The sequence below is a fragment of the Xyrauchen texanus genome, chromosome 17 (assembly GCF_025860055.1).
Source record: "Xyrauchen texanus isolate HMW12.3.18 chromosome 17, RBS_HiC_50CHRs, whole genome shotgun sequence".
NCBI lineage: Eukaryota > Metazoa > Chordata > Actinopteri > Cypriniformes > Catostomidae > Xyrauchen > Xyrauchen texanus.
This window is the reverse complement of record NC_068292.1, coordinates 40231560-40259492: the sequence shown is the minus strand read 5'-3', so window position 1 is coordinate 40259492 and position 27933 is coordinate 40231560. Positions and strand designations below refer to the sequence as shown.

General features: G+C 37.8%; 1 protein-coding gene across 8 annotated transcripts; it reads right to left on the bottom strand.

The window, feature by feature from the left end:
- Nucleotides 1-27613, bottom strand: LOC127657787 (protein rapunzel-like). 8 transcript variants are annotated; one of them, XM_052146693.1, is made up of 5 exons: nt 27466-27575; nt 25072-25163; nt 24955-24991; nt 19563-19767; nt 16231-18031 (listed from the first exon to the last, which is right to left on the bottom strand). In XM_052146693.1, the coding sequence occupies exon 5, from the start codon at nt 17988-17990 to the stop codon at nt 16809-16811; it is 1182 nt and encodes a 393-aa protein (XP_052002653.1). In that variant the 5' UTR covers nt 17991-18031; nt 19563-19767; nt 24955-24991; nt 25072-25163; nt 27466-27575; the 3' UTR covers nt 16231-16808. The 8 variants fall into 8 exon arrangements, with proteins under 8 accessions (XP_052002659.1, XP_052002658.1, XP_052002653.1 ...); XM_052146692.1 differs by having other exon boundaries at nt 19563-19718; XM_052146699.1 differs by lacking the exons at nt 16231-18031; nt 19563-19767; nt 24955-24991; nt 25072-25163 and adding exons at nt 1-3615; nt 7987-8036 and having other exon boundaries at nt 27466-27595.
- Between the last annotated feature and the right edge of the window lie 320 nt (nt 27614-27933).

Genomic DNA, 27933 nt, shown 5'->3' with positions numbered 1-27933 from the left:
ATAGAATTTGTTTTGTTGCAAACATTCAACTCAACATGAAATGAAATTCAGCAACATATTCAAGGGTGGAACTTGATTTATTTCTACCAGGAATTTATTGGATTGTCAAAAACACTGGTGGCCAAATGTTTGTAATAATGTACAGATTCTGCTTTTTCTGAAGGAAATTGGTATATTAATTCACCAAAGTGGCATTCAACTGATCACAATGTATAGTCAGGACATTACTGATGTAAAGAACAGCACCATCACTATTTGAAATAAATCATTTTGATCAAATCTAGATGGGCCCATTTTCTAGCAGCCATCACTCCCAACACCTTATCATTGATTAATCATGCTAAATTGCAAATTTGGTACTAGAAAAATCACTTGCCATTATATCAAACACAGTTGAAAGATATTTAATTTGTTAAATGAAGCTTATCATTGTCTTTGTGTTTGTTTTTGAGTTACCACAGTATGCAATAGACTGGCATGTCTTAGTCAATATTAAATAAAAAATGGCAAAACGAAACGGCTTTCTCTAGAAACTTGTCAGTCAATCATTGTTTTGAGGAATGAAGGCTATACAATGCTTGAAATTGTCAAAAACTGAAGATTTTATACAAAGGTGTACACTACAGTCTTCAAAGATAAAGAACAGAAAGAGATGTGGAAGACCAGATGTACAACTAAACAAGAGGATAAGTACATCAGAGTCTCTAGTTTGAGAAATAGAGGCCTCACATGTCCTCCGCTGACAGCTTCATTGAATTCTACCCGCTCAGCACCAGTTTCATGTACAACAGTAAAGAGAAGACTCAGGGGTGCAGGCCTTATGGGAAGAATTGCAAAGAAAAATCCACTTTTGAAACAGAAAAACAAAGAAAATGTTTAGAGAGGGCAAAGAAACACAGACATTGGACAACAGATAATTGGAAAAGAGTGTTATGGATCTTAATCCCATTGAGCTTTTGTGGGATCAGTTAGACTGTAAGGTGCATGAGAAGTGGCCGACAAGACACATCTATGGCAAGTGCTACAGGAAGTGTGGGGTGACATGTCACCTGAGTATCTGGACAAACTGACAGCTAGACTGCCAAGGATCTGTAAAGTTGTCATTGCTGCACATGGAGGATTGTTTGATGAGAATTCTTTGAAGTAGTTTAAGAAGTTCTGAATTGTAATAGTAATTTTTCACATTATTAATATCCTGACTATACATTGTGATCAGTTGAATGCCACTTTCTTTCCAGAACAGCAAAATCTGTACATTAATCCAAACTCTCCTCTCAGTTCAACTGTCATCAACTGTAAAGCAAAGGCATTTTAGAAGTGGATCAATTGATTACATTTTGATAAATATTACATTATGTAGTTTTTAATGTGCAAAAAAATAATAATTATTGGTACTCAACAAGACCAGGATCGTTGCATTAAGAAAGTAAACAGGGTCCATTTTGATCTAATGTTGATTTTAATATATATTCAATCTGCAAAGACATTCGGAAGGGCAAATTATTATATGATGTTCAAACATAAATATATTTAACAATTTTGGAACAACACAGTGTGGGTCCAAATGTGTGCTCAGTCAGTCTATTGTCTACGTACAAAGCTGTTTTTTTCTTCTTCTAAATCTTAAAAAACATTAATTGCAGGGAAATTCCATCTACATTAGTCTCAAGAAGCCAGCTTGTTCTGGACAAAACCGCCCACTTAGACATGAAGAGACCTTCTGACTGCATGTAAAGCAACCCAACCACAGTTCGGTTTGTTCGTACATGCCATTTAAAAGAGGTAAAAGACATTTGACCACAATAATAGATGAGTGCAGAAAAAAACTCTGAAATATGGAGCAGTATCCTGCATAAGTGACTGTATAGAAAACATTAAACAAATTAGCATTAAATGTATATAGACTTTGTAAACAGATTTCACAGGCATAACTCAAAGCGACAATTCTTCTAATCAATACATTGATTACATGCTAATAAATGTGTCAAGTAAAACTCTACTAGTGTTTATTTCTTCCCCGAACCCCGATTCCAAGAAGTTGCATTGTGGTTAGATAGCCTTATTGAAGCTTTGTGAAGTTTTGCGTCCAATAGTAGTCTGAGACCACCTCTATCTGAATTCAAACTTTTGTATTACCATCCCAGCTACAAAAATTATCTATCACACAATAGATATCATGACATTAATAAGGGAGAACAAAGCACAAATTTGATATATTAAAAGTGTTCAGTTACAGCTTTAGAAAACAAGCACAAATTAAAAGTACTACATAAAAATGTAAAATAGAATGAAGTATATTAGTCATTACAATTTTAATTAAAATATCTTTCAGCCCTGTAAAAATTGTGTAATTATTATGGTCCATATGTTTGATCAAATATGTCGTGAACACTATTTCCCTGCCTGCATACTTTAAGCAGAATGCAGAAAGACATAGAAGTCCTTAAACTCTTCAAAGAAGTGCAGCTCGTCAGAAAAGCTACAGGAGAAGCCCATGTCTTTGCATGAGGTCTTGACTGTGTGGACCACGCAGAGTGGAATTGTCTCAAAAAGCTGCTCCGCCACTGCTATCACCTTGGGATTCTTCTGTTCCAAGATCAGGCTCTGTATCCGGGCTTTATCTATGGGTTCAGGTGAGGAGCTGTAGGAGATCACAACATTTAGCTTCTCATCCGACGCCTGCACCTGAAACCGACTCTTTCCAACCAAACACTGGAAGTCTTTCTTGCTGGTGAACAGGCCAGTGGGCGAGTTAAAGATGCGGACTGCCCAGCACACCCAGTCGTACTTCTTTTTCAGGTGTTCCACTATCATGTCAGCAAGTTGCTGGTTGCTCTTGTCACTGTGGTCTCTAACGATACGTTTCGAATCCAGCTCGGCCTGTGTCGGGAAGCTGTTGATGCAGTCTTCAATAACGACGTTCATTTTAGCCTGGACTACTTTCATGTTTTCACTCCACACTTGAAGCACCTTCTCGTCATCATCGCCTTTCAGTGTTGTGTAACCAAGAAAGGCGATCAAACCAATGCAAAACAGTTTCTTCAGTCTAGCGCAGAAGTCCTCAACCACCCTGCGGCTTTTCTGCTCATAATTCAGAATGATCACCAGCACAGACTCTCCAGAAAAGTTATCTCCCGTTACGGCATTATACAGAACGTGCAAGTTTTTGTCACCGTCAGCCCTAGCGAAGTGCTTCAGAAAGTCATTCTTCCTGACTTCTCTGAATTTAGGCTTCGCATTAAGGACATCCATAAATTTGCGGAACTGGTTGGTCATGTTCTCCTCTACGGAGAAATAGGTGGCATCTACCCCACTTTTCTTGATCTCTTCATTAATCTGTTGGATCTCCTCAGAGACGACTTCCAGGTGATCTCGTACCTTCTGGAATTGGTCCTTCATGTACACAGCCTCTTTACTTTCCACGTTATCCAACACCAGCTTCACAATAGGAGCTGCGATCGAGAAAACAGGGAACAAATCTCCAGCAATGCTGGCCACCACTTCTGCGCCCTGCTCAAACACTTCCATGACAGTCTCGACAACATCCTTCTTCTGTGCAACAAGCTTTTGTAGCTGCTCGGCCATCCTTCAAGTTTTTCTATACCAAAAATATCTCTGTGAAAAATAAGACACACAATAGTTTTTAGTCCAGTATGATACTGATGTTAAAGCAGTTTTAATAAAATGGCCATTATTTACAAAAATTTGAATGTGCAATTTTACAAATTGTGTGCGCAATTTGTTGGCATATTGCTGGTAATTTACGAAGATCAATTTTGCAAATAGCCACATGTCCAAATAGGTTGGACATATTAAAATAAAACACCATACTGAATTTGCACACACAGTTACCATTTATGAAGTTGATTTAGAATTGATGTAATACTTTGTAGGTGCAATTTAAATTATTTGAACAACTATTTGCAAAAGGCACTGCCCTTTATTTAAAAAATGTTTATGGAGGCACACCCAAAATTAAATATTTATTGAGGGAAACCTACAAAAACTGATAATGCATGCTATTATACATATCTGAAAAAGGCAATCTTCAGTAGACTATCTTAGTAGATCAGCTTAGACATATTTGCACATGCTATTAAAAGGAATATTTCAGATTCAATACAAGTTAAGCTCAATCGACAGCATTTGTAGCATAATGTTGACTACCACAAAAATTTATTTGGAGGTGTGGATTTGGATTGGACTTGTGAATTGGACTCTGCACACTAGTTTTAATAATTTTTATGATATAAACCGGTGAGATTCAATACACTCCATTCTATAACTGTTCTTGGAGGACAATATGTAAAAGAATTCAAAATCCTCAGGCTCCGAGACATTAAAAGACACTTACATGCCTGATACCGCTGAGAAGGCCGCGGACCAGGGAGCTGATTTGGTCGGTGAGTTTCGAGAAATGTTGAACATGTCGGCAATGCTGATGAAGGTCGTTGCTGACTTGGAGGATCTTGCAGCGATACGACGATTGATCACTGCCATGGAAGGGAAATTTACTGATGTGGCCAAAAGAGTGGGGGATGTCAAGAAAAAGATTGATAATCCAGAGTCATCGGAGAGGAAATTATATGTTAATCCGCTAGCAACCAAGGTGGATTTGGGGTGTGTCTGGGAGAAATTGAAGGACATGGAAAACTGTAGCCAGCAGAATAATGTCTGTATCATAGGAGTCCCGGACGGAGTAGAGGGACAGAATATGGTGGAATTCCTGGACAGGCTCTTTCCGAGTCTGCTTGACATAGCAGGCCATAAGCTGGAAATTGAGTGAGCTCACAGGATTCCGGCTCGGAGATCCGCTGAGGGAAACAGGCCCCGATCAATTCTGGCCAAATTTCTGAGATCATCCGATAAAGATCTGGTGTTACATGAGGCGAGGAGTAAAGGAAGGCTCTCTTGAAAGAACCACAGAATGTTCTTGCTCCCAGACTTCGCGAAATCAACAAGAGAGAAACGCGATCAATTCAAGGAACGCAAGAAACCTTTACATCAAAGGAAGATTGCTTTTGCACTGATATTCCTGGCAAAATTGAGAATAGATGCCAAGGATGGCCGTAACACATTCACAAGCCCACAGCATGCAATGTCCTTCATAAAGTTAATGGAGTGAGTGAGTCGTGTTGTTGTACTCATGTTGCCACCAGGTGGACCGACTCACTGAACATTCGCTTGAATGTTTGAAGATTCTGCACGCTCTTGTTGTGCTGGTTCTGCCTAGTGGCTGGAGTCTTTTTTGTGGAGCACACAGTTCATTGTCTTTATTCTGCTTATTGGCTGGAGTATGTTTTATAGATAATTTGTTACTGAGAAATTCTGTCTCACAAAATTTTAATCACCAGACTTGAGCAATCCGAAGTTGTCGCGGAGGTTCTTGAAGGCGTGCATCGAAAGTTTGACATTTTTTTCTGTTTGATTTTTTTCTGTTTGATTAGTTCTGGGGAATCATTGGGGTTGGACAGTTGAACCAACGTTGGAATGTGGTTTTATAATCCTGTTTTTGGCACACAATAAATTTTCTCTTACATGTCAATATGACAAATGTTAATATGATTGGATTGTCTCTCTCCACGTGGAATGTGAATGGGTTGGGGCACACCACTAAAAAGAAGGAAGGTTATTTCAGTTCTTAAGTGAAAGAAATATGATATAGTGTTTCTACAAGAAATGCACTTTTCCCAGCAGGAAGCTGAAAAATGTGGAAAGATATGGAGTGAGCATATCGTTTTATAGCACTGGCTCGAGTAAGACCAGGGGAGTCATTAAATTGATAAGTTAACATCTACAATTTAAATGTCTCAAACAGAGTAAAGATAAATTAGGAAGAGTAATTATTGTTTTATTCAGGTTATTGTGAAATTCAGGGACAAATTCTTATTTTGGCAAATATTTATGCACCTAACGTTGATGATCAGGGCTTTTTTTTATAGATCTTGAAAGGATGTTGCAAGCCACTGGCACCACTCATGAAATAATATTGGGAGGAGATTTTAATCTTTTGATGGACTCAGTCCTTTATCATAGTGAAGCAAAAGTGTGCAAGCCCCCTAGAGCAACAGTGACGCTTCACATGATGTGTAAAAATCTTGGTCTTCCAGATATTTGGAGACTTTTGAAGCCATGTGGTAGAGACTATAATTTTTTTTAATCAGTCTATAAGATTTACTCTAGAATAGATTTTTTTATATATATCTAAGTTCCTAATTTCATATGTTGTTGATTGCTCAATAGGAAACATTTTAGTCTCAGGTAACACCCTGGTGTGTTTAGAAAAGTTGCCTCATACAGAAAAAAAGAAATCAGAGCTTGGGAAGGTAATTAAGGCTCTGGGGCAAGATGGCTTTGCTGCTTAATTTTTTAGATCTTATGCTACAGAACTGGCTCCACTTGTGCAAGAAGTTTATACAGAATCATTAAAGAATAGAAAGCTTCCGCCAACCCTGACACAAGCCCGGATCAGTCTGATTCTTAAAAAGGACAAAGATCCAAAAAAGTATAAGAGTTACTGTACAATTTCCCTGATCCAGCTAGACGTTCAAATATTGTAACAAATTTAAGGCTAACCGATTAATAAAGTTATGACATCTCTTATACATATAGATCAGTTGGGATTTATTCAGGGCCGTAGCTCTTCTGATAACATTAGGCGTTCATCAATATCATGTTGTCAGTAGCAAATGATCAGACTCCGGTCGCTGCCATCTCACTTAACGCCAAAAAGGCATTTGATATGGTAGAATGGGATGATATTTGTAAGATTTTGGAAATATACGGGTATAAAAATATAAATACATTAATTCAGATTATTTTACTCTGGATAGAGGCACCTGACAGGGTTTCCCTCTTTCCTCATTATTGTTCTGTCTTGCCCTGGAACCATTAGCAGCAGCAATAAGAAAGGAGGATGATTTTCCAGGAGTGGTGGTGGGAGGTATAGCGCATAAGCTTTTGCTTTACACAGATATTTTATTAGTCATCTCCAAACATTCTAGATCTATGCCTTGCCTCCACAGAATGATTAATTACTTTTCTAAATTGTCAGGATACAAAGTCAATTGGTCTAAATCCAATAGTGGTAATGGCTTTTCAGCCAAGTGCCTTCCAGTGGCCCAAACAGTGCATTCAATATTTGGGCATTTTATTCCCAGGAAATTTGTGTGATTTAGTTAGTTAATTTTGACACTTTAATAAAAAGTTGAGCGATGTGGGCAGGTGGGCTTCATTACATTTATCTATGATTGGGATAGTTAATGTTATTAAAATGAATTGTATTCCAAAATTCATCTAGCTGCTACAATCTCTCCCCATAGATGTTTCAAGCAATTTGATAGCATGCCGAAGTCTGGAAGTTGGAATGGCAAGTGCCCCAGATTTACATTTCAGTAAGTTGCATAGGCCGATTGAAAAAGGCAGGCTACGCCTACTCAAGAATTTGTTTTATTATGTTTGAATTTTTCAAATATGACTGTTCGATAATTTATGGCACTGCTGTGCTTGAATGAAAAGTTTGATACATTCAGATAAAATGTGTACATTATATGTTAACCCTAAAATTGAGTTTTATAAATTATAATGTCAAGCTGGTTTATTTTCTTCCGATTGAGTTTCAAATATGGCTGTATTAGAGGTGCTGCGCAATGTTAGCCAATCATAACATTGGGCATTTACAGTGAAATCTTAAAGGGCTGGAGAGCTTAAAACTGAGCTTTTCAGAAAGACAGCCAGAGACAGGGATTAAAATTATTATATATTACTAAATTATGACTTTTTTGGTGCAAAACAAATTTACGAACATTTTAAGTGGACCTCAGGGAAGATAATTTAATGAAATAAAAAAGCATGTCATGATCCCTTTAACTTGTATTGATCCTTGAATATTCCTTTAAGTTTGTATGTGTTTTATATGAACAAACCTTTAGTAATCAAGGCTAAAGACCTTTCTTTCTTGAGAGTGGTTTTCAAAAAGAAACTTACATGTGTCAGTGCTGGTTTCCTCTCAAACTTGGAATAGATGTTGTGAATCACTGAATAAGATAAAAGAGAAAGGAATTGTGTTATACAAACCATACAACTGCTGCTGAACACATCCGGAAAGCAAGCAATACATCAACAATACACACCAGGTGTATGTACGCATGCTAAGATAGGTAGGATTTCTGAAAATGGAACAGATGTATTCATTCAAACCTACACTGAAAGAAATTAACCATACAGTATGCAAAAGTACAAAGCTACAATGTGGAGGTAATGTGTTTCAATTGGAAAAAGTTGGACCAGTTCACTTGGATACATTACGTAACACAAAGTAGTACTACAAAGCTTGCCTTTTGTGTTAAAATAACAAAGTAGTGTGTTATAACTTCAAACTTTTTAATAGTTGTGTACTTGTTCTAGTAGGAACACATTTTACTGAATTTACGTTTCGCATGATCTTAAAAAACATGTCAATTTAAAGCGTTATGCTAAAGTGTTTTAGATTGCATTTGTAGACAAATATAGATAAAATTGTGCCTATTCATTTCTTTACAAAACAAATCTTTTTAATGGATGAGTTGGAACAGAAAGTAAAACATGTGTGTTTATAAATGGGAAATACATAATTCTGACCGGGCAGGTTCTATTGTCTATTTGTGTTATTTTATAGTTTGATGACTTCACACTATTATTCTAAACTGCCAAACTGTAATAATAAAGAATGAGTAGGTGTGTCCAAACCTTTGACTGGCAGTTTAACATGGACTCGATTAGCAGAAATCTGAAACTACTTTAAACAGGTAATTGTTTTACCGGTAAAAATTTTTACCTGAAAATGAGTACTACTTAACACCAAGCTGCTTGAAACTTTTTTTTTTAAATGTAAACCAAATTACATATAGTAGCCTCTTACATGAAGATACAGAAAGTCTGAATAAATCTTTACAGCAAAATAGTTTGATAACATCCACCAAAACTGCTTAACCTTTTTGCTAGAGCAACACCATAAGTGTGTACATGATTAACAGGGTAGTTCAACTAGCTGAACAAGAACACATTTTCCAAAGCACCACAGTAACCATGGAAACGAGACAAGGCAAAATATTATGTGCGCTTCTCTCTCCGGGCACACACATTTACCACCAACATTTTGTATTAAGATCCTTTTCACTGGGCAGTGTTTCGAGACAAAATACAATTGATTCAAGCAATAAAAGTTCCCCTTTTACAAACCAGATTAGACTTGTATGCATATTTGAAATGTTGACAAACTTTTGTTGGCATAGATCAAAGCAAAGGTATGACTAATTCGAAACACTAAGTGGGTCCATTATCTTAATGCCTCACTTGAACTTTTCATTTGAGCTCTTAACACAAGGCTTGAAAGCCAGACCTCCCAAAGGGTAACAATTCAACACAACACCATTTTAATGATAACACACTGGTAGAAGAATACAATATTGTGGTGACCCTCAAAAGGAATGTTCTGGGTTCAATACAAATTAAGCTCAATCGACAGCATTTGTGGCATAATGTTGTCGATTACCACAAAACTTATTTTGACATGTCCCTCACTTACTAGAAGAAAAAAAGAAAAGCTAAAATCATGATTCATCACACCTCGTCTATACCAGACGTGGAGCAATGCGACAAAAGCAAATCGCTCACATTATGATCAATGATGCGGTCAACACTGGTAGCGTTTGTGGCACCTTGTCGTGCCATCACTAAATGGATGCCCCATTCTATTTTGCATGCCCTGCCATTACTCCTGCCAACAAGATAAATAAACTGTATAGAGCATTCACTTTGATGCGTCCAGTGCAGACAGCCTCAAGGCGTTGCGATGCGATGCCGCTCATATCTGGTGTAGACAAGCAAGGATGAATTAAGAACTGAGAAGCCCATGGGCTGGTACACCATGGAGGCCCCCCATGATGCGACTACATTCACCTTCATGCACTACAAGACACTTGGCAGATTTAGTTGGATTTTTCAAATAGATGGAAAGGTTTAGAGCATTGTCTTACTCGGCCAATTATAAGTACTTATTAATTATGAACCGATCGAAAATCATGCGCTATTAATAGGGATGTGCATGGTACTTGTATTCAAATACCAAAATTGCTATTCGATTATTCTACATGTAACCCAATCTGAGCCCGATGGTACCCAACAAACCTTCAGGTTTTGGGCCAGGTTCAGGTCAGTTTTTCAAGTAGGCTATGGCGAGTTACGGGCTGTTCACATGTGCATCTGTGCTGTTTTTCAAATGTTTGACGGACACTGCGCCACATCTCACTTTTTCAGTGTACTGCGCAGGACTGTTGCCTTTTTTTAGACACAGTTTTAGGTTAAAAATAACTTCAATCAATATATATATATATACACACTCACCTAAAGGATTATTAGGAACACCTGTTCAATTTCTCATTAATGCAATTATCTAATCAACCAATCACATGGCAGTTGCTTCAATGCATTTAGGGGTGTGGTCCTGGTCAAGACAATCTCCTGAACTCCAAACTGAATGTCAGAATGGGAAAGAAAGGTGATTTAAGCAATTTTGAACGTGGCATGGTTGTTGGTGCCAGACGGGCCGGTCTGAGTATTTCACAATCTGCTCAGTTACTGGGATTTTCACGCACAACCATTTCTAGGGTTTACAAAGAATGGTGTGAAAAGGGAAAAACATCCAGTATGCGGCAGTCCCGTGGGCGAAAATGCCTTGTTGATGCTAGAGGTCAGAGGAGAATGGGCCGACTGATTCAAGCTGATAGAAGAGCAACTTTGCCTGAAATAACCACTCGTTACAACCGAGGTATGCAGCAAAGCATTTGTGAAGCCACAACAAGCACAACCTTGAGGCGGATGGGCTACAACAGCAGAAGACCCCACCGGGTACCACTCATCTCCACTACAAATAGGAAAAAGAGGCTACAAGTTGCAAGAGCTCACCAAAATTGGACAGTTGAAGACTGGAAAAATGTTGCCTGGTCTGATGAGTCTCGATTTCTGTTGAGACATTCAGATGGTAGAGTCAGAATTTGGCGTAAACAGAATGAGAACATGGATCCATCATGCCTTGTTACCACTGTGCAGGCTGGTGGTGGTGGTGTAATGGTGTGGGGGATGTTTTCTTGGCACACTTTAGGCCCCTTGGTGCCAATTGGGCATCGTTTAAATGCCACGGCCTACCTGAGCATTGTTTCTGACCATGTCCATCCCTTTATGGCCACCATGTACCCATCCTCTGATGGCTACTTCCAGCAGGATAATGCACCATGTCACAAAGCTTGAATCATTTCAAATTGGTTTCTTGAACATGACAATGAGTTCACTGTACTAAAATGGCCCCCACAGTCACCAGATCTCAACCCAATAGAGCATCTTTGGGATGTGGTGGAACGGGAGCTTCGTGCCCTGGATGTGCATCCCACAAGTTCGCAAAGTTCAGGTTGCAAAGAGGGCTTAATGTGACAGTTACACATGATTCTAGATACATTTTTTCACCAGGTAAAGTTTCGCTTGATAAATGGTGAGCCAATGTTTTTTCCCTCTTTTGCTTTGGTGTGCAGATAATAATTGCTGAATCATTTAAAAATCAAAACATCCTGAAGAGGTTTATAAACCATAGCATTCGCTACCTCATGGAAAGTGAACCTGCCAGGGCAGAATTATGTATTTCCCATTGATTAAGAATAGGCCTATACTGATTATGTGATATTATCTTTGTTCGACTTCAGTGTGATTTTAACATTTGTACATCTATGTATTGTGGTAATGTGCTATTTAGGTTCACAGCTCAATATGCACTTTATTTCCTGCTGTTTGCGTTTGACGCAAAAAAAAAAATAATTATTCCAGAGTCCCGACAAATAATAGAATAACAGTTCATGAACTTTCAAGGTTAACCAAATATTGCAAATGGTTACCGTGCACATATTTAGAGTACTTAAGGCATTTATCGCTTTATCATTAAACATTAATTCTGTACGGATTCTGTCGCTTATATGAATTTAAACCATCAGCTTTGTACACAGCCGGGATAAATTGCACCATAACTTTGTGTTTGAAAGTGTTTTCTGAATCAAGGCTGTTCTCTGTTGTACTTTAAATAAACGAGCTGCACCTGTGAGATGCAGATTCCTTGAGCACGAGGCCCCTTGTGTTTAGAGGCACCTGGACAATGGCCCAATCGGCCTATTGGTTAATCCGTCCCAGTAGATAGGGTGTAAGACACTTACAATGGATGCAATGGGGCCAGTCCATAAACATTAAAATGCACACTGATTAAAAAGTACAGCCACAAGACGAAAACATTATACATGCTAACATGATTTTGGTGGGATAAAATCAGACATTTATTGCCGTTATGACGTTTACCAGATTACAGTGTTGCGTTGTCGTGGCAGCAAAGTTGTAATATTTTAAATAACTTCAATTAGTAAGCAAATGTATCACAATCATGTTAACACGTATAATGTTCTTGTCTTGTGGCTATACTTTTGAAAACTGCATGTGTAACGTTTATAGACTGGCCCCATTCACTTCCACTGTAACCACAATTATTTTTTTTTGTTTATTAGGGGGTCAAACAGCGAAATTGCTGGAACCCTATTGTAGCTGTACTGATTTTTTCTTTTTTTGTGCCCTAAAAGTGTCTGGGCATCACGGACCGTAAGTTGTGGAGACACCAAACTTAGCAGGATGGTCCCAAATCCCTCTCACTACTCAGGCGCACAAACGCACACCCATCTGATACTAGGTGGTGCTATAATAAACACTTTTAAATTTGGACTCATAGCTCTGCAACCGTAAGGGCTAGAATCAAAATATTTTTTTCTCTGATTCCTTGAGACAAGCCCTAAAAAATGTGTACCTCTGATTTAATTTGCGTCTGTAATTTCTTTCTACCATTTAGATTTTTTGAAAAACGTACTTTTTCGAACTCCTCCTAGACCGTTAGTCCGATCGACACAAAATTTGGTATAGATCATTTACAGACCCCCTGACAAAATGTCAACAAAAGAATTTGATATGTTGAACCATCCTCCGCAGTCGGCCTTTATCCCTCTCGGAGGCTTGATTTGCCTGATAAGGGACCGGGTGTGTAGAATCACGACCCGGCCCCGGCCCAGCCACAATCTGATAATTCTGTTGCACCAAATTTTAAACTTTGTTTAAAAAAATAATCAGGGTAACTGTTAAATCATTGTTTTGATTTAAATTTCACAGTAAATCTGAATGAATTATAATCTTGTTTCTCCATTACTTTAAACTCTGATTTAAATCTCAGTTATGGATTAACTAACTTGCAGCTGAGGTGATTTAAATATAAAATTGACCTGAACATTTCTTTGCAGATATTTTATTGTACATTTTTATTTTTCCATGTTATTAATATCATATTCGTATTTTAAATTTATTTTGGGTATATATTAATACAACAAATGAGTAAATATGTGAGAAGGTGCTTCCTTTAGTCAGTGTGTAAATATTACTTGTGCGAGAGGAAGGGAGAGAGGATGGTTGGCTGATAGCGCTGATGTACACAACACATACTAATTATTTTATTTGTTTATATGCGGGGATTCATTTGACTATTCACCAGCATGTTATAGTTTGTGCGGGAATTCCCGCATTATGAAGGCCAAACTTTCAGGAATGCTTTACACTGTGCAATACAATCCCAAATTCAAAACCTGTTATAAAATACATAACGCAATAACTTTACAACATAAACAGCTAGTATGTGCCTTATTTTTGAAGCTCATTACAATGATGATAATTCTCTTCAATCACCTGGTTCTGTTCTTAATGGCAAAACTGGCCCGACCAAGTAATCAGTAAAAGACAATTTAATTTAAGCTGCTATAGCGAGCAGCTCCCTCTGCTAGACAAAATAAACAGCACATGGTAGGCTTTGCTGCTCTGGCTTTCTTGCAATGTAATATTTCACTATGAACGTTGTCTTGTACGCGTGGGGAAAACCAGGGACATTTACAGGGACAGCTCCAGTTGGGGACAGGCCACCAAAAACCAGAACTGTCCACAGAAAATGGAGACGTCTGGTCACCCTTTGTTAAAAATCATATGACATGAGCAGTGTTGGGTAAGTTACTCTACAAAAACAGATGTGTACTACTAATTACTTCTACAGTGTATTTAGATTACTGTACTACTCTGTCTGAAAAGTAATTGAATTACTTATTACTAATTACTTTCTAAAACCCTTATCAACCTCCTCGACCAGATGAAAAATACAAGGCTACATGAAACTGTTCTTTTAATTCTTTCAAATGAATCACATAAAATCAGATAAATTATTAATGAACTGGCCAAAACATTTAAGAGGACAGCGTTAAATTAGAAAACGTATTTTAACATTATACATTAAATTTTTATTTAAAATTCACTTTTGTTTTTATAAACAATTGTTCTGTATTCTATACAGTATTTAGCGCAATTACGTCAGAAGTATCTAATTAAATTACTGAAAAATTAAAAGTAATCCCTTACTTTACAAAGCTGGATATGAGTACATAAACAAGCCCACTTATGATGAGACAAAACAAACTTAAGAAGAGTTAAGATAAAGCAGCATTTTAATTCAAAGCGTGGTTGTATTGTTTTTATATCAGTGTATGATTCGCTGTCACAGGGCCTAATATATGCGTGCAGACACAGATGATAAGGTAAGCGGAAGTCTCCCAAACACTGTAGTCATGCTTAGTAGTTCATAACAACACAGCAAACAGGCATAGATCCATTCAAATAAGACATTAACGTCATTTTGTTTATATATTAGGCTGGAAGAGTGGATAGCATGCAACATGCAAGCAACACTTCCTGGTTCAGACTGCATAGGTTTGGTCTTTGTCAAACTAAACTAGCCCTCGGAGTTTTTGAGATCAATAACATATAAAAGCGGTTGAATGACAGAGAAGTTCATTATTTTGCGTACATAATCGATCAGCTATGCTAAGTCACGAGTTGGAGAAAATGTCACAAGCATGGAGAAAACGCTTGAAAAGAAACGCCCAAAACTTCAGCTCTTGAGCAAAAACTGAGATTACAGCGCCCAGACGAACGAAATGATATACGAACTTACGTTTAGAGAACAAATGAGTTATAATAATACGAATGAAACTCACCTGAAACCGATAGAAAAGTGGCATAGAATTAAAGAAGGCAAAAGTTCGCACTGTTCGGTCTCGCCCAACTTCCGCTCACGTGGATTTTCTTGTCTCTCTCTCTCTTGGTGACACACCCATCAGAAAAGCAATTTTAAGGATTGTCTTGCAAAATGTACTATAGTTACAAAGTTTAGGTATTACTCTTATTGTTACCTCTGTAAAATCATAATAAATTGGGCTGGGCCTCCTTAAAACAGACAAAAACATCAGAATCAAATACTGAAAGGAACAATTATGTAGGAACTATGGTAATTTGGCAGGCACTATGGTTACCATAGTAAATTTAGCAAAGGGGTTTATTTAAAAGAATATCCCAGGTTCAATACAAGTTAAGCTCAATCGACAGCATTTGTGGCATAATGTTGATTACCAAAAAAAAAAAAAAAATGTTCAACTGGTCTCTCCTTTTATTAAAACCAGCAAAAATCGTGGTTACAGTGAGGCACTTACAATGGTAGCGAATGGGGACAATGAAAGTGAATGTGGCTAGTTTTGGAATGTAAAGCTTATAATTTTATAAAAGCACTTGCATTAATACTTTGGTTAAAACTTGTGTATTATTTGAGCTGTAAAGTTGTTTAAAATGTCCTTTTTTTACAGATGGTTTAGGGTTTGTTGACACAACGTTGTCATAGTTGTGACAGTTGTATAATTGGCTATAACTTTACACAGAAAAGGGATTTTATCACACTTAGACGCATATCATTTATGTCTTGTGGCTATACTTTTGAAACAGTGAGGTTTTTTTTATGTAAAAAAATTGGCCCCTATTCATTCCAGTATAAGTGCCTGGGGTTACATCGTCATGGCAACAAAGTTGTTAAATTGGATATAACTTTACATAGAAATGGTCAGTAAGCGATTTTATTACACTAAACTCATGTTTACACATATTGTTTACATCTTGTGGCTATACTTTTGAAACAGTGATTATTTTTAATGTAAACAAATTGGCCCCTATTCATTCCATTGTAAGTGCCTGGGGTTGCGTCGTCATGGCAACGAAGTTGTTAAATTGGTTATAACTTTAGACAGAAATGGTCAGTAAGTGATTTTATTACACAAAAATCAATGGTTTATTTGTTTATACATGAAAAGGACAGGATTCCTGAGTTACATAGACTATATAACAGTATAGATTACTTGAATATATATTTTTTAAGAATAACTTTTTTCAGTACAGACTTTTGCCCTCTTTAAGACAATTTTAACTGCAATTATTTTTTGAATGGAAACACATTGACTAACAATAAATTCTGTGTAGATCATTGAAATTTTGTCCACCCAACCTGTCTTAAATTAATTTCTATATGATTTCAAAACCATTTCATAACAAAACTTGCAAATGACAGTTCTTTCAGATCGTTTTTGACGTGCACATTCATGTTTGGTCACAGGCACAATTACAGAAATAAAATGTAATTTTTGTTAAAAAAGTAATTTTTATCCATAGACATGCAAAAAATACAGTGAACCAGTGGTAATAAACTTTTTTATTGAAGTTGCTCTGAGGGAATTCCCATATTTTTCCTTATCTAATGCTGAGCTAATACAATCTAATGGTTAAAAGCAGAAACATAAAGAAGAATGATTGCCATTTTAATGTTTTCAGTGTTTTCATGTCTATTCAGAATGAATGCAGAGGTATGCCTTTTTGTGCATCCCAAAGTAGTAGAATTCAGGTTGGAAGTTGTTTTTCTCTTCTACTTTCTTATAGCGACTAACGGCATGCACTACGGTGTTGGGAAGAGAGTTGCACAGAGTCTGAGCCACAGACACCATGTTTCCCTTTAATTTCTGTGACTCTATTTGATCTAGCAGCTGGCTTTTGTTGATCGGTTTTGGATCGGCACTGAAAGAAACCACAATTCTGATGTTGTTTGGGGTCAAAAGATCAAAAAAGTTGCCACCTCCCCCTCGTCCGTGGTACTTTTTGCCGGCGAGCCAATTCCAGAAGAATATGCCACTGTGGTTGAAGACCCGAACAGACCAGGAAACCCAGTCATATTTCTTGGCAAGGATATCCAGTAGAAATGTGGTAAATTCAGGGTCAACGCTGCCATGTCGCTCTACAAGCTGACGTTCCACATCTGTCTTAGCCTGCTCGGGAAAATTCTCAATGCAGTCATCCACCGCAGCTTTCATCCGTTTTTCTACGTCCTCCATGCGATCCTGCCATTTCTTGACCATGGCCTCGCCTACCGCCCCCTCTTTTAGAGCAGCGTGACCCATGACAGCTATAATTCCCACAACAAACAGCTTCTTGAGCCTGGAGCAGAACTCCTCCACCGCTCTTCTGCTTCGTTGCTCTGTGGTCACCACTGTGTCCAACATGGCATCTCCAGAGGTATTCTCTCCAGTTATAGCATTGTACAAGGCGTCAATGTTCAGATCTCCATTGGTGTTCTCATAGTGGCTTAGAAACTTCTCCATCTTTTTCTCCTTGAACTTGGGCTTAGCATTGACAAAGTCTTGGAACTTCTCATACTGACTGATCATTTGCGCCTCACTGTCAAAGTTCTGCTTGTTCATGGATGTCCGCTGCAACTCCAAAGCAATTTTGTCGATCTCATCTTGGATGCCTTCCAGTTTCTGGTTGATCCTTTCAAACTGCTCTGTAAGGTACTTGGCCTCTTTACCATCTGGGTTGCTAAGGAGCTCGGCGGAGGCTACAAACACGGCCTCCAAAATGGGGTGGAACTGTCCCACTGTGGCTGCTAAAACCTCGCAACCTTGCCCCATGATTTCCACTCCTTTCTCGATCTTGTCTTTGTTTTCCAGAACCCATTCTTCTACCCGATTCATTGTGGCTCAAAGAAGTGAAGCCGTCCTATTCTTACCTTTGTCTGCAAGAAATCAAGGCATATATATCATGAAGTGGAAGCCACAACATAAAAATCAGTACTGAAATCAATGCAGCCATTTCTTAGGGTTATATTTGTTTGCACAAAACAGGACCTTTAGAGTAACATGAGATTCAATGGGACAGCCAGACCACAGGGGTAAACATATCATTGAAGAGTGCTTGTACATTTATACATGTGTTTTCCATGGGCTCAAGCCATTAAAAAAATGAAAAAAAGTCTGATCTTGTTCAGGCATGTCCTGAGCCGCAATACACCCCGCCTGCTAAGTCTAAATAATGCGCTAATAAATGCAGATCACTGGAGTCAAGTGTCTATTAGGTAAGAATTAACAGTCACTCACTAAATGTTTACATCAGTTCAAGGTACACATTAAATTGTAATGAGCGGGCTTTTCTTGTAAACAGGAGAGTTGTTCCCTCCTATTGTTTGGGGAATAATTTATCATTAAAACCCCAAATGTGGAGCAGATGTTTTCAGGAGGGTTTGCTGAGAAAATATATTTGACTGCTGTAGTTTTTCAACATTTCAGGACCTTTCTGGGCACTGTGAGATGATGAGATTACACAAGGGAGATGATCTCACAGTCATATCTAATTTCCCAAGACTCAGTATACTGAAAAAAGACACACCCAGATCTGAAAGAATTTGTAACCAATACACTTGTTCTGTGGTAAAACCATATTCTCAATCTCCAGTCAACAAAATGACTCAGATTTTATATATAAAATGAGCATATACAATGGTAAACTTTATCAAAGATTATTTTAAAGATCAAAGACATGCCATTGCTCTTTTATGTCATGATTCATGTAATAGTTTTGTAGATTATATGAACAATTAGGGGAATTCAATGGCTTTAATACAGATAAGCATGTAGTGGAATTAATGACTCAATCCATTTTTAATGAGAACAATCTGATCTCAATGGAATTAGGAGCAAAATAATACTTACTGAACAATACAATGGTCCTGATTGTTGCAAGTCCTCCTTGTTAGAACAATTATGATGACTTTGAAATTAAAATTCCAGGATGTATCCGATTTGAGAACAAAATGAATTCATAGTAGGAAAAAACTATGTAATGGTTTAACAGATTTCTTTTTATAATTTCTTTGTAAAGAAAATTCAGTCTAGTGATTTGTTCTACTAAGAGTAAAAGGAAAGGAACCAGCCAACTGGTTCTGAAAAAGAGGAAAAGAAACCAACTGTCTAATCCACATCCCTTATTTCTACTCCAGTATATTCAAATGCTGCTTACAGCTTCGTGGCAGTCAATATTGACTTAAGCACAACATCCTGCTACAAAGAGTCCTCTCCCTCTGTTTTTGAAAAAAATGAACAAAAAGTATAGAAGAAATCTTTGTGCCTTTGTTGAAACACTTTGCCTTGGTTCTATTAAGTTTTTTTTTTTATTTATCTATTTTTATAAAATAAAATAACAAAAGATGGAGAAAGAGAATAGAGAGGATTTTTAAAGGAAGTAGACAAAATGGAGAAAAGGAGACTCACCGTTAGTCTGGTGACGTGTACAGAGGTGCTCTCTAGTGTTCCAACAGAGTCCAACTGTGCCTTGAAGCACCAGCCTCCCAGGGTCCACATGAATATATAGACTCTCCCCTCTGGCACTCCGCCTTCGGATTAACTCCGTCCCCTGCCAGAATTCCTCTGAGCCCACACGAAGAGATGAGGGACAAGTACAGAGACAGATAACATCCTGTAAACATTCCCTTTTTGTAAGAATTTTGAGAAAATATTAGTGTGTACCATAGTGCCAGAAATGCTCAGTGGCAGACTTTCCTATATAAAACATGCTGCATGCTGCGTACTTCTGAAGGTGTTGCCATGGATACAAGCACTATTAGTAGCTGCGATTTAAGAGAATATGTAAACATCAGCCTGATCTGATGAAAATGACGTGACTGTGGCGACATTTTTGCAAAATCATATTACATGGTTGCACGCATCACGACACTTCTGAGGTGAAATGTCCACTAACCAAAAGTGAGTTAAATTTTCTCCCAAACAGATGAGATTTTTAAGGTTAACGCTCTATCGCTTTAATGGTGCTTCTGTGACACTTTCAGCTCACGTGACATCTCTTCGGGACTCGTACGTTGGAAGTGCAACGCACTAAAAGTTGTGCTACCATAAAACTTAATCATGCTCGAACACGCTTGTAATTGTAGTTTGCTGTTTAATGAAAACGTGTAAAGTCACGCACTAAAGTAAAAGGGTTTTAATGTCGTAAGATAGCATTGTGTGAGGATCGGGGCGAAATGTAAGTGTTAATGGACTGATAATTTGCCATTTTACTCCAGATTTGTGTGATGAATCAAATTAATTGTTGTTCTAGCGCCTCTTGTGTTCATTTCACCAGGAAACTGCCAACTCATGAAAAGTCATACATAATTTACGAGTTGGCTATTTCGTATGGTCTTGCATGATGTTGTTCACGTCACCCTCATTTTGTTCATCCAGTCACCATTCAGTTTTATTGCATTGTTTTTCTCCATACAATGAAAGTGAATGGTGACTGAGGCTAAAATTAAGAACACAATGACATATTGTATAAAAAGGACAGTCATATAGAATTATAAGTTTCAAAGATAATGACCCATGGTGGTTTGGATGTAACATCAAACCCTGATTACATAAAAATTGCTTGTAATGATGGACATCATCAGAGGGATAAAAGAAGAATTATAAAGTTTAAACAAATAAGTAGAATTCATCACATTAAAACTCTGCATTAAAAGGGAAATTGGTATAATGTGGGGAGAAACACTCGCCAAACTAAAACTGTGAAAACTGCCCTGAGGGGAGGGGGGCGATCCGTCTAGGTCATTTCTCCACAGTGCTTTACATTGCAGAGAAAGACTCTACTGTTTTCTGTGTCCCCTGCATGGCAGGCGGACAAACCCAGAGCTTTTGTGTTAAAGCAGTCGCTGTGATACGCTGGCATACATCGTCCACAGAGGAACAGTGAGGGTTTGTCAAGCATTACAGAGGATCTGGCATGGGCGAGCCAGTAATTTAGCATTTCGATGTCACTGTAAGATCTTGCACTATGCAAATAAGTTGTGCTCATAACAAATGATGTGACCTTGCAGTACCCCAACAGTGTGGGGATGGCTGACAGACGTGCCTTGATAATCAGTAAGCAGGGACTTGAAGTGTGTTGTGGCAGATTTATGATCCATACAGAGGCTTTTTTTAGCTTCAGTGTGTGGAGTGTATCACTATATGTCTGCAGGAAGATGTTTATTTATATGCTTATGTATGCTCATAGCCACAAGAAGTCACTTTTCTTTTCTTTTTCTTTTTTTTCTTTTCTCCCCAATTTGGAATGCCCAATTCCCAATGCTCTAGGAGTCCTCATGGTAGCGTAGTGACTCGCCTCAATCCGGGTGGTGGAGGACGAAACTCAGATACTTCTGGATCTATTCTCCACGTTATCCAGGTACAACTCACATGCCCCACTGAGAACCACATTATAGTGACCACAGGGAGGTTAACCCAACGTGACTACCCACCCTAACAACTGGGCCAATTGGTTGCTTAGGAAGCCTGACTGGATTCACTCAGTACGCCCTGAATTTGAACTTGCGACTCCAGGTGTGGTAGTCAGTGTCTTCACTTGCTGAGCTACCCAGGCCCCAGAGGTCACTTTTCTTGAGATATATGCCATGTTGGGGTGAAGTTATAGCTTACAAAGCTAATGTATTTTTAAATGTTCATTTTATGAATCTGTCCCAGTAGACAGTGCACCTGCTGTGGTTGTTTTCCACAACGTAAACAAGCATTGGCATGTTGCTTGGAAAAGTTTCAGAGTCAATTATGGGAACTGGCTTGGGGCTGCGTTGACTAACATTTAAGTTGAAATTATTCATACAGGTTTGTCCTCTTAACTGAAACAAAATAATTTTGTTGTTTGTATTGTTACATAAGGCATTTTGACAAAATATTTCAGTGGAGCGGTTAGTATGCACGCCTCATTTTATATGCATCAACAATCAGCTTTAGGCAAGTAAAAGGTAAACAGGTAAACTTTGTCTTCTGTAACTATGAATGAGGAAATGTACAGTATTCAGTGCAAATAAGGTGCTACATTTTGCTTTGTTGTTTTATATTTTCAAGCGCAGCTAAATCTGCCCGTCTCTTCTCAAAAGCTGTCAATGTTTTGCTGTCAGGTTTGAAAGGCACCATTTATTAAAGTTTACTAAGATTAATGTTTTCGTTTAATGAGATAACATTGCTAATAATGCTTATTAGGACTTTTAATTTTGAGGTCTCACTGTCTGAGGGTAATTACTGTATGCGAGTAAACCTGGACCAGTATGAAATTGTGTCATTATATAATTTGCATAATTGAAGGTTTTTCTACTATACTGTAGTTAAAGGTTGATACAAAATTAATCAAAGATTAATCATTTAATTAATCCTATATACCACCCCAGATCACCCTAGTGTCTGCATAGCAATCACTTAGAAACCATCTAGTGTCACCATCTCAACCACATAGCATTGCCCTAGCAAACACCCAGTAATGGCCTAGCAACCACCCACAACACCTTATAAATCACTTAGCAATATGCTAACAATCACTCAGAGCACCTTAGCAACCCTATCGTGGCAGTGAGTTTTGCATGGGCAAATACCACTCATATTCTGAAGAAAATATAAAAATCTAGTTTAATTAAAGGGATATTTCACCCAGAAATGAACATTCTCTCACCATTTACTCACCCTCATGCCATCCCTGATGTGTATGAATTTCTCTCTTTTGCAGAACACAAACAAAGATTTTAAGAAGAATATCTCAGCTCTGTAGAACTATACAAAGGTCTATAAAGTAAATGGTGACCAGACCTTTGAAGATTAAAAAATCATAAAAATCAAATCATTCATAAGTGGTTAATCTATATCTTCTGAAGTGATATGATAGGTGTGGGTTAGAAACAGATAAACATTTAAGTCATTTTTGACTATAAATCTCCACTTTTATATTTAAAAATGAAAGTGTAGATTTACATGAAAAAATGACTTTATTTTTATTTGTTTCTCACCCATACCTATCATATCGCTTCTGAAGATATGGATTTACTGGTATTGTATGGATTACTTTTATGTGGCCTTTATGTGATTTTTGGAGCTTCTAAGGTGTGGTCACCATTTACATGAATTGTATGGACCTACAGAGCTGTGGTATTCTTCTAAAAACATTTGTTTGTGCTCTGCAGTAGAAAGAAAGTCTCACATCTGGGATGGCATGACGGTGAGTAAATGATGAGATAATTTTCATTTTGGGTGAACTATCCCTTTAAATGTATTATTAGGGGTCAAGCCACGAAGGGTGATCCTATTATTATTATTATTATTATTCCGCTCTTGTGTGTATGGCAGCCCATAGAGCCGCTTGTGGGAAACTTATGAAATTTGGCACACAGAGCAAATTTGGCGCCTCTACCTCAAACCCTCGAGTGCCACCAACTGCCCAACTTTGCACTCACTTTTATGTTAGTAACTATTGAACCGTGAGTCCTAGAAAATTATTTTTTTCTCTGATTCCCGATTGCACCCTATGACGTCATTTTCCGTCATTACAATTTAGAATTTTCTGAAAAACCTACTTTTTCAAACTCCTCCTAGACTGTTTGTCCGATTTGCATGAATTTTGGCCTACATCATCTAGAGGCACTCTTGACAGAAAGTTATTCACAGAATTTTGATAAACCATAACGTTTTCGAATGGCGCTTCAACTAATTTGACGAAGAATGTGCAACCTGAGGCTGTATCTCTGCAATGCTTTGAGGGATTGGGACAAATCTTGGTATGTGTCATCACCATTAGGCCCTGAGGTTACCTGCAGCATTTTGGCACACTGATCAGGAAATAGAAAAATGTATATTTTGGCTTATAACTCTTGAACTCTTTCCTGCATGATAACCATCACGCCCAGATAGTACCTTAGTAGTTTCAGAACAGTGCCACACACTGGACAAAAATTCTAAGAACCAGCTATTTTTAGTTATTTAAAAAATATATGGGGTGCTTTATGATTGAAAGTTTACATTTCTAAATCCTCATAAACTGTTCATCCGACTCTAACCAAAAACATGTCACAAAGCTTCTTTTGCTGCTCATGGTGGCGATAATTGGCTTGACCACGATATCGCTGCTTACAGCTATATTTATTATTATTATTATTTTGAATAGCAGGCTAAGTCATTTGGGACAAACTCTTATTTTGTTGATCCTTTCCTTTTCTGTGTCAGAACACAGCTGCTTCCAGATCACAGGACAGACAAGGAGAGGTTTCAGTGAACTGTGGAAAAACATGTAATTACGCCGAAGGCAGAGAATTTATCCTACTGTAATGACAGACCTGAATATCTGTTTCCTCTGGTCTGAACACGCTGTAGAGGAAATGACAGTAACTATAGATACTGCAATATTACAAATGAGGCCACGTTATTATTGTGAGAATAAGTATATTTTCTCTGTATAAGATATCTGTGCTTCTTTTTATGCATCTCTTTATAAATAAATCCATTCTTCATGGTCCACATGGTCACACTGACATACATACATTTTTACATAAGCAATATAGATTAATAATAAGTTTATTACCTTCTTTTAATACATACACATTTGTTTTTCCCCTTTTTTCTTTCTTGTTTTTACTGTATTATAAATCGTTTTGTGTTTTATAATGGGTTTACTGTTAACATTTTGCTATTGAAGACAAGTTCCCATTGTGACAACTTACCCCATAAAAAGTGTGGCAAAATGCCATGTATGGATGTAAAAGTGTGACAACTAGCCCCAATGTTTATCATATTTGCAACAGTTAAAGGGATAGTTCATTCAAAAATGAAAATTCTCTTATCATTTACTCACCCTCATGAAGCCCCAGATGTGTATAGCTTTCTTTCTTCTGCAGAACACAAACAAAGATTTTTAGAAGAATATATCGGCTCTGTAGGTCCATACAATGCAAGTGAATGGTGATCAAACCTTTGTAGCTCCAAAAATCACATAATGGAAACATAAAAGTAATTCATATGACTCCAGTGTATAAATCCATGTCTTCTGAAGCAACTGGATAGCTGTGGGTGAGAAACAGAACAATATTTAAGCAAGTTTTACCCTAAATCTCCACTTTGTCATTCACTTTCAGATGTGAAAGTTAAACTTTTGGAGCTATAAAGGTCTGATCACCATTCACTTGATTGTATGGACCTACAGAGCTGATATATTCTTCTAAAAATCTTTGTGTTCTGCTGATGAAAGACATATACACCTGGAATTGCATAAGGGTGATTACATGATGAGAAAATCTTCATTTTGGGGTGAACTATCCCTTTAAACAAAAGCAGGATGTACCAAACCAGAGATTTGTGTAGTTCCCATCTTGACAATGAGTATAGTAGTGTTTTGGCTCCTAGCATATCTATTTTGATTACAGTTAAGATTCCTTAAGAGTGTCTCCCTTGGCCCTTTAAAATCATCAAGTCTTATGCAAATGGAAAATGTGAATACCACCCAGGCAGTGATGAAAGGAGAAGGTCAACGCTTTGCAAATCTTCATTACTGTGCGGCTGTTTTATATCGTGAAGTCCATTGGAGTTAATTTATGCTCATTCTTATTCAACCTTAGTTTGTTATCTTGTTTTGGTTGTCCTCTCTCTAGGCAACAATGATGAATCATAGTTGCGATTGGTAATTTAAAATAAGGTGTCTGAATGTTTGCACAGATCCTCTTTGCTGTGTGAAAACGCTATGTCATTGCATTCAGTTTCTGTCTGAAGGACATTTATTGTTGCCCATTTTTATCACAATCCAGGGTCACTTTGGTGGTCATGTGATGCTCCACCAAGAACACAGTGATAAAATGCACCAACATGTAGACTGTGAACACTACCACAGATAGATAGAAGCCCAGAGGAAGGACTGTGTGCTTACAGATGGCTTTTGTGGTTTCATCAGAAAAGTACTGACACTGGAACCCCTGAAACCATCTGTGTCCCCGGCATGGCAGGCGGACAAACCCAGAGCTTTTGTGTTAAAGAAATCAGTGTAATACGTTGGCATGCATCATCCACAGAGGAACATTTGGAATTCCCAATGTGCTCTAAGTCCTTGTGGTTGCGTAGTGACTTGCCTCAATCCGGGTGGCGGAGGACGAATCTCAGAATCTGAGACCGTCAATCTGCGTATCTTATCACGTAGCTTTGTTGAGCATGTTACCATGAAGACATAACGCGTGTGGAGGCTCACACTATTCTCCGTGGTATCCAAGCACAACTGACCACGTGCCACACCAAGAGAGAGAACCATATTATAGTGACCACAAGAAGGTTGGGCCAATTGGTTGCTTAGGAAGCCTGACTGGAGTCAATCAGTACGCCCTGGATTCGAACTTGCGACTCCAGGTGTGGTAGTCAGTGTCTTCACTTGCTGAGCTACCCAGGCCCCAGAGGTCAATTTTCTTGAGATATATGCCATGTTGGGGTGAAGTTATAGCTTACAAAGCTGTTGTATTTTTAACTGTTCATTTTATGAATCTGTACCAGTAGACAGTGCACCTGCTGTGGTTGTTTTCCCCTATGTAAACAAGCATTGGCATGTTGCTTGGAAAAGTTTCAGAGTCAATTGTGGGAACTGGCTTGGGGCTGCGTTGACTAACATTTAAGTTGAAATTATTCATACAGGTTTGTCCTCTTAATGAAACTAAATGTTCATTTAGAAGGATCTTACAAGAATGACATAATTTAGTTGTTTGTATTGGTAATGAACTTTGGCAAAATATTTCAGTGGAGGGGTTAGAATGCACACCTCATTTTATATACATCAACAATCCGCTTTAGGCAAGTAAAAGGTAAACAGGTAAACTTTGTCTTCTGTAACTATGAATGAGGAAATGTACAGTATTCAGTGCAAATAAGGTGCTACATTTTGCTTTGTTGTTTTATAGTTTCAAGCGCAGATAAATCTGCCTGTCTCTTCTCAAAAGCTGTCAATTATTTGCTGTCAGGTTTGAAAGGCACCATTTATTAAAGTTTACTAAGATTAAAGTTTACTGAGATAACATTGCTAATAATGCTTATTACGACTTTTATTTTAAAGGTCTCACTGTCTGAGAGTAATTACTGAATGCAAGTAAACGTGGACCAGTATCAAATTGTGTCATTATATAATTTGCATAATTGAAGATTTTTCTACTATACTGTAGTTAAATGTTGATACAGGTTTGCCATTGTTGAAACTCTTAGCCTTGGTTCTATTAAGTGTTTTTTAAATAATTTTTGTATTTATTTGAAACTGTGCAAATAAAATAACAAAAGATGGAGAAAGAGAATAGAGAGGATTTTTAAAGGAAGTAGACAAAATGGAGAAAAGGAGACTCACCGTTAGTCTGGTGACGTGTACAGAGGTGCTCTCTAGTGTTCCAACATAGTCCAAATGTGCCTTGAAGCACCAGCCTCCCAGGGTCCACATGAATATATAGACTCTCCCCTCTGGCACTCCGCCTTCGGATTAACTCCGTCCACTTCCAGCATTCCTCTGAGCCCACACAAAGAGATGAGGGACAAGTACAGAGACAGATAACATACTGTAAAGATTCCCTTTTTGTAAGAATTTTGAGAAAATAGTAGTGTGTACCATAGTGCCAGAAATGCTCAGTGGCAGACTTTCCTATATAAAATATGCTGCGTACTTCTGAAGGTGTTGCCATGGATACAAGTACTATTAGTAGCTGCGATTTAAGAGAATATGTAAACATCAGCCTGATCTGATGAAAATGACGTGACTGTGGCGACATTTTTGCTAAATCGTATTACCAATCTCCATCCCTGAATTGGCTACATCACTCTA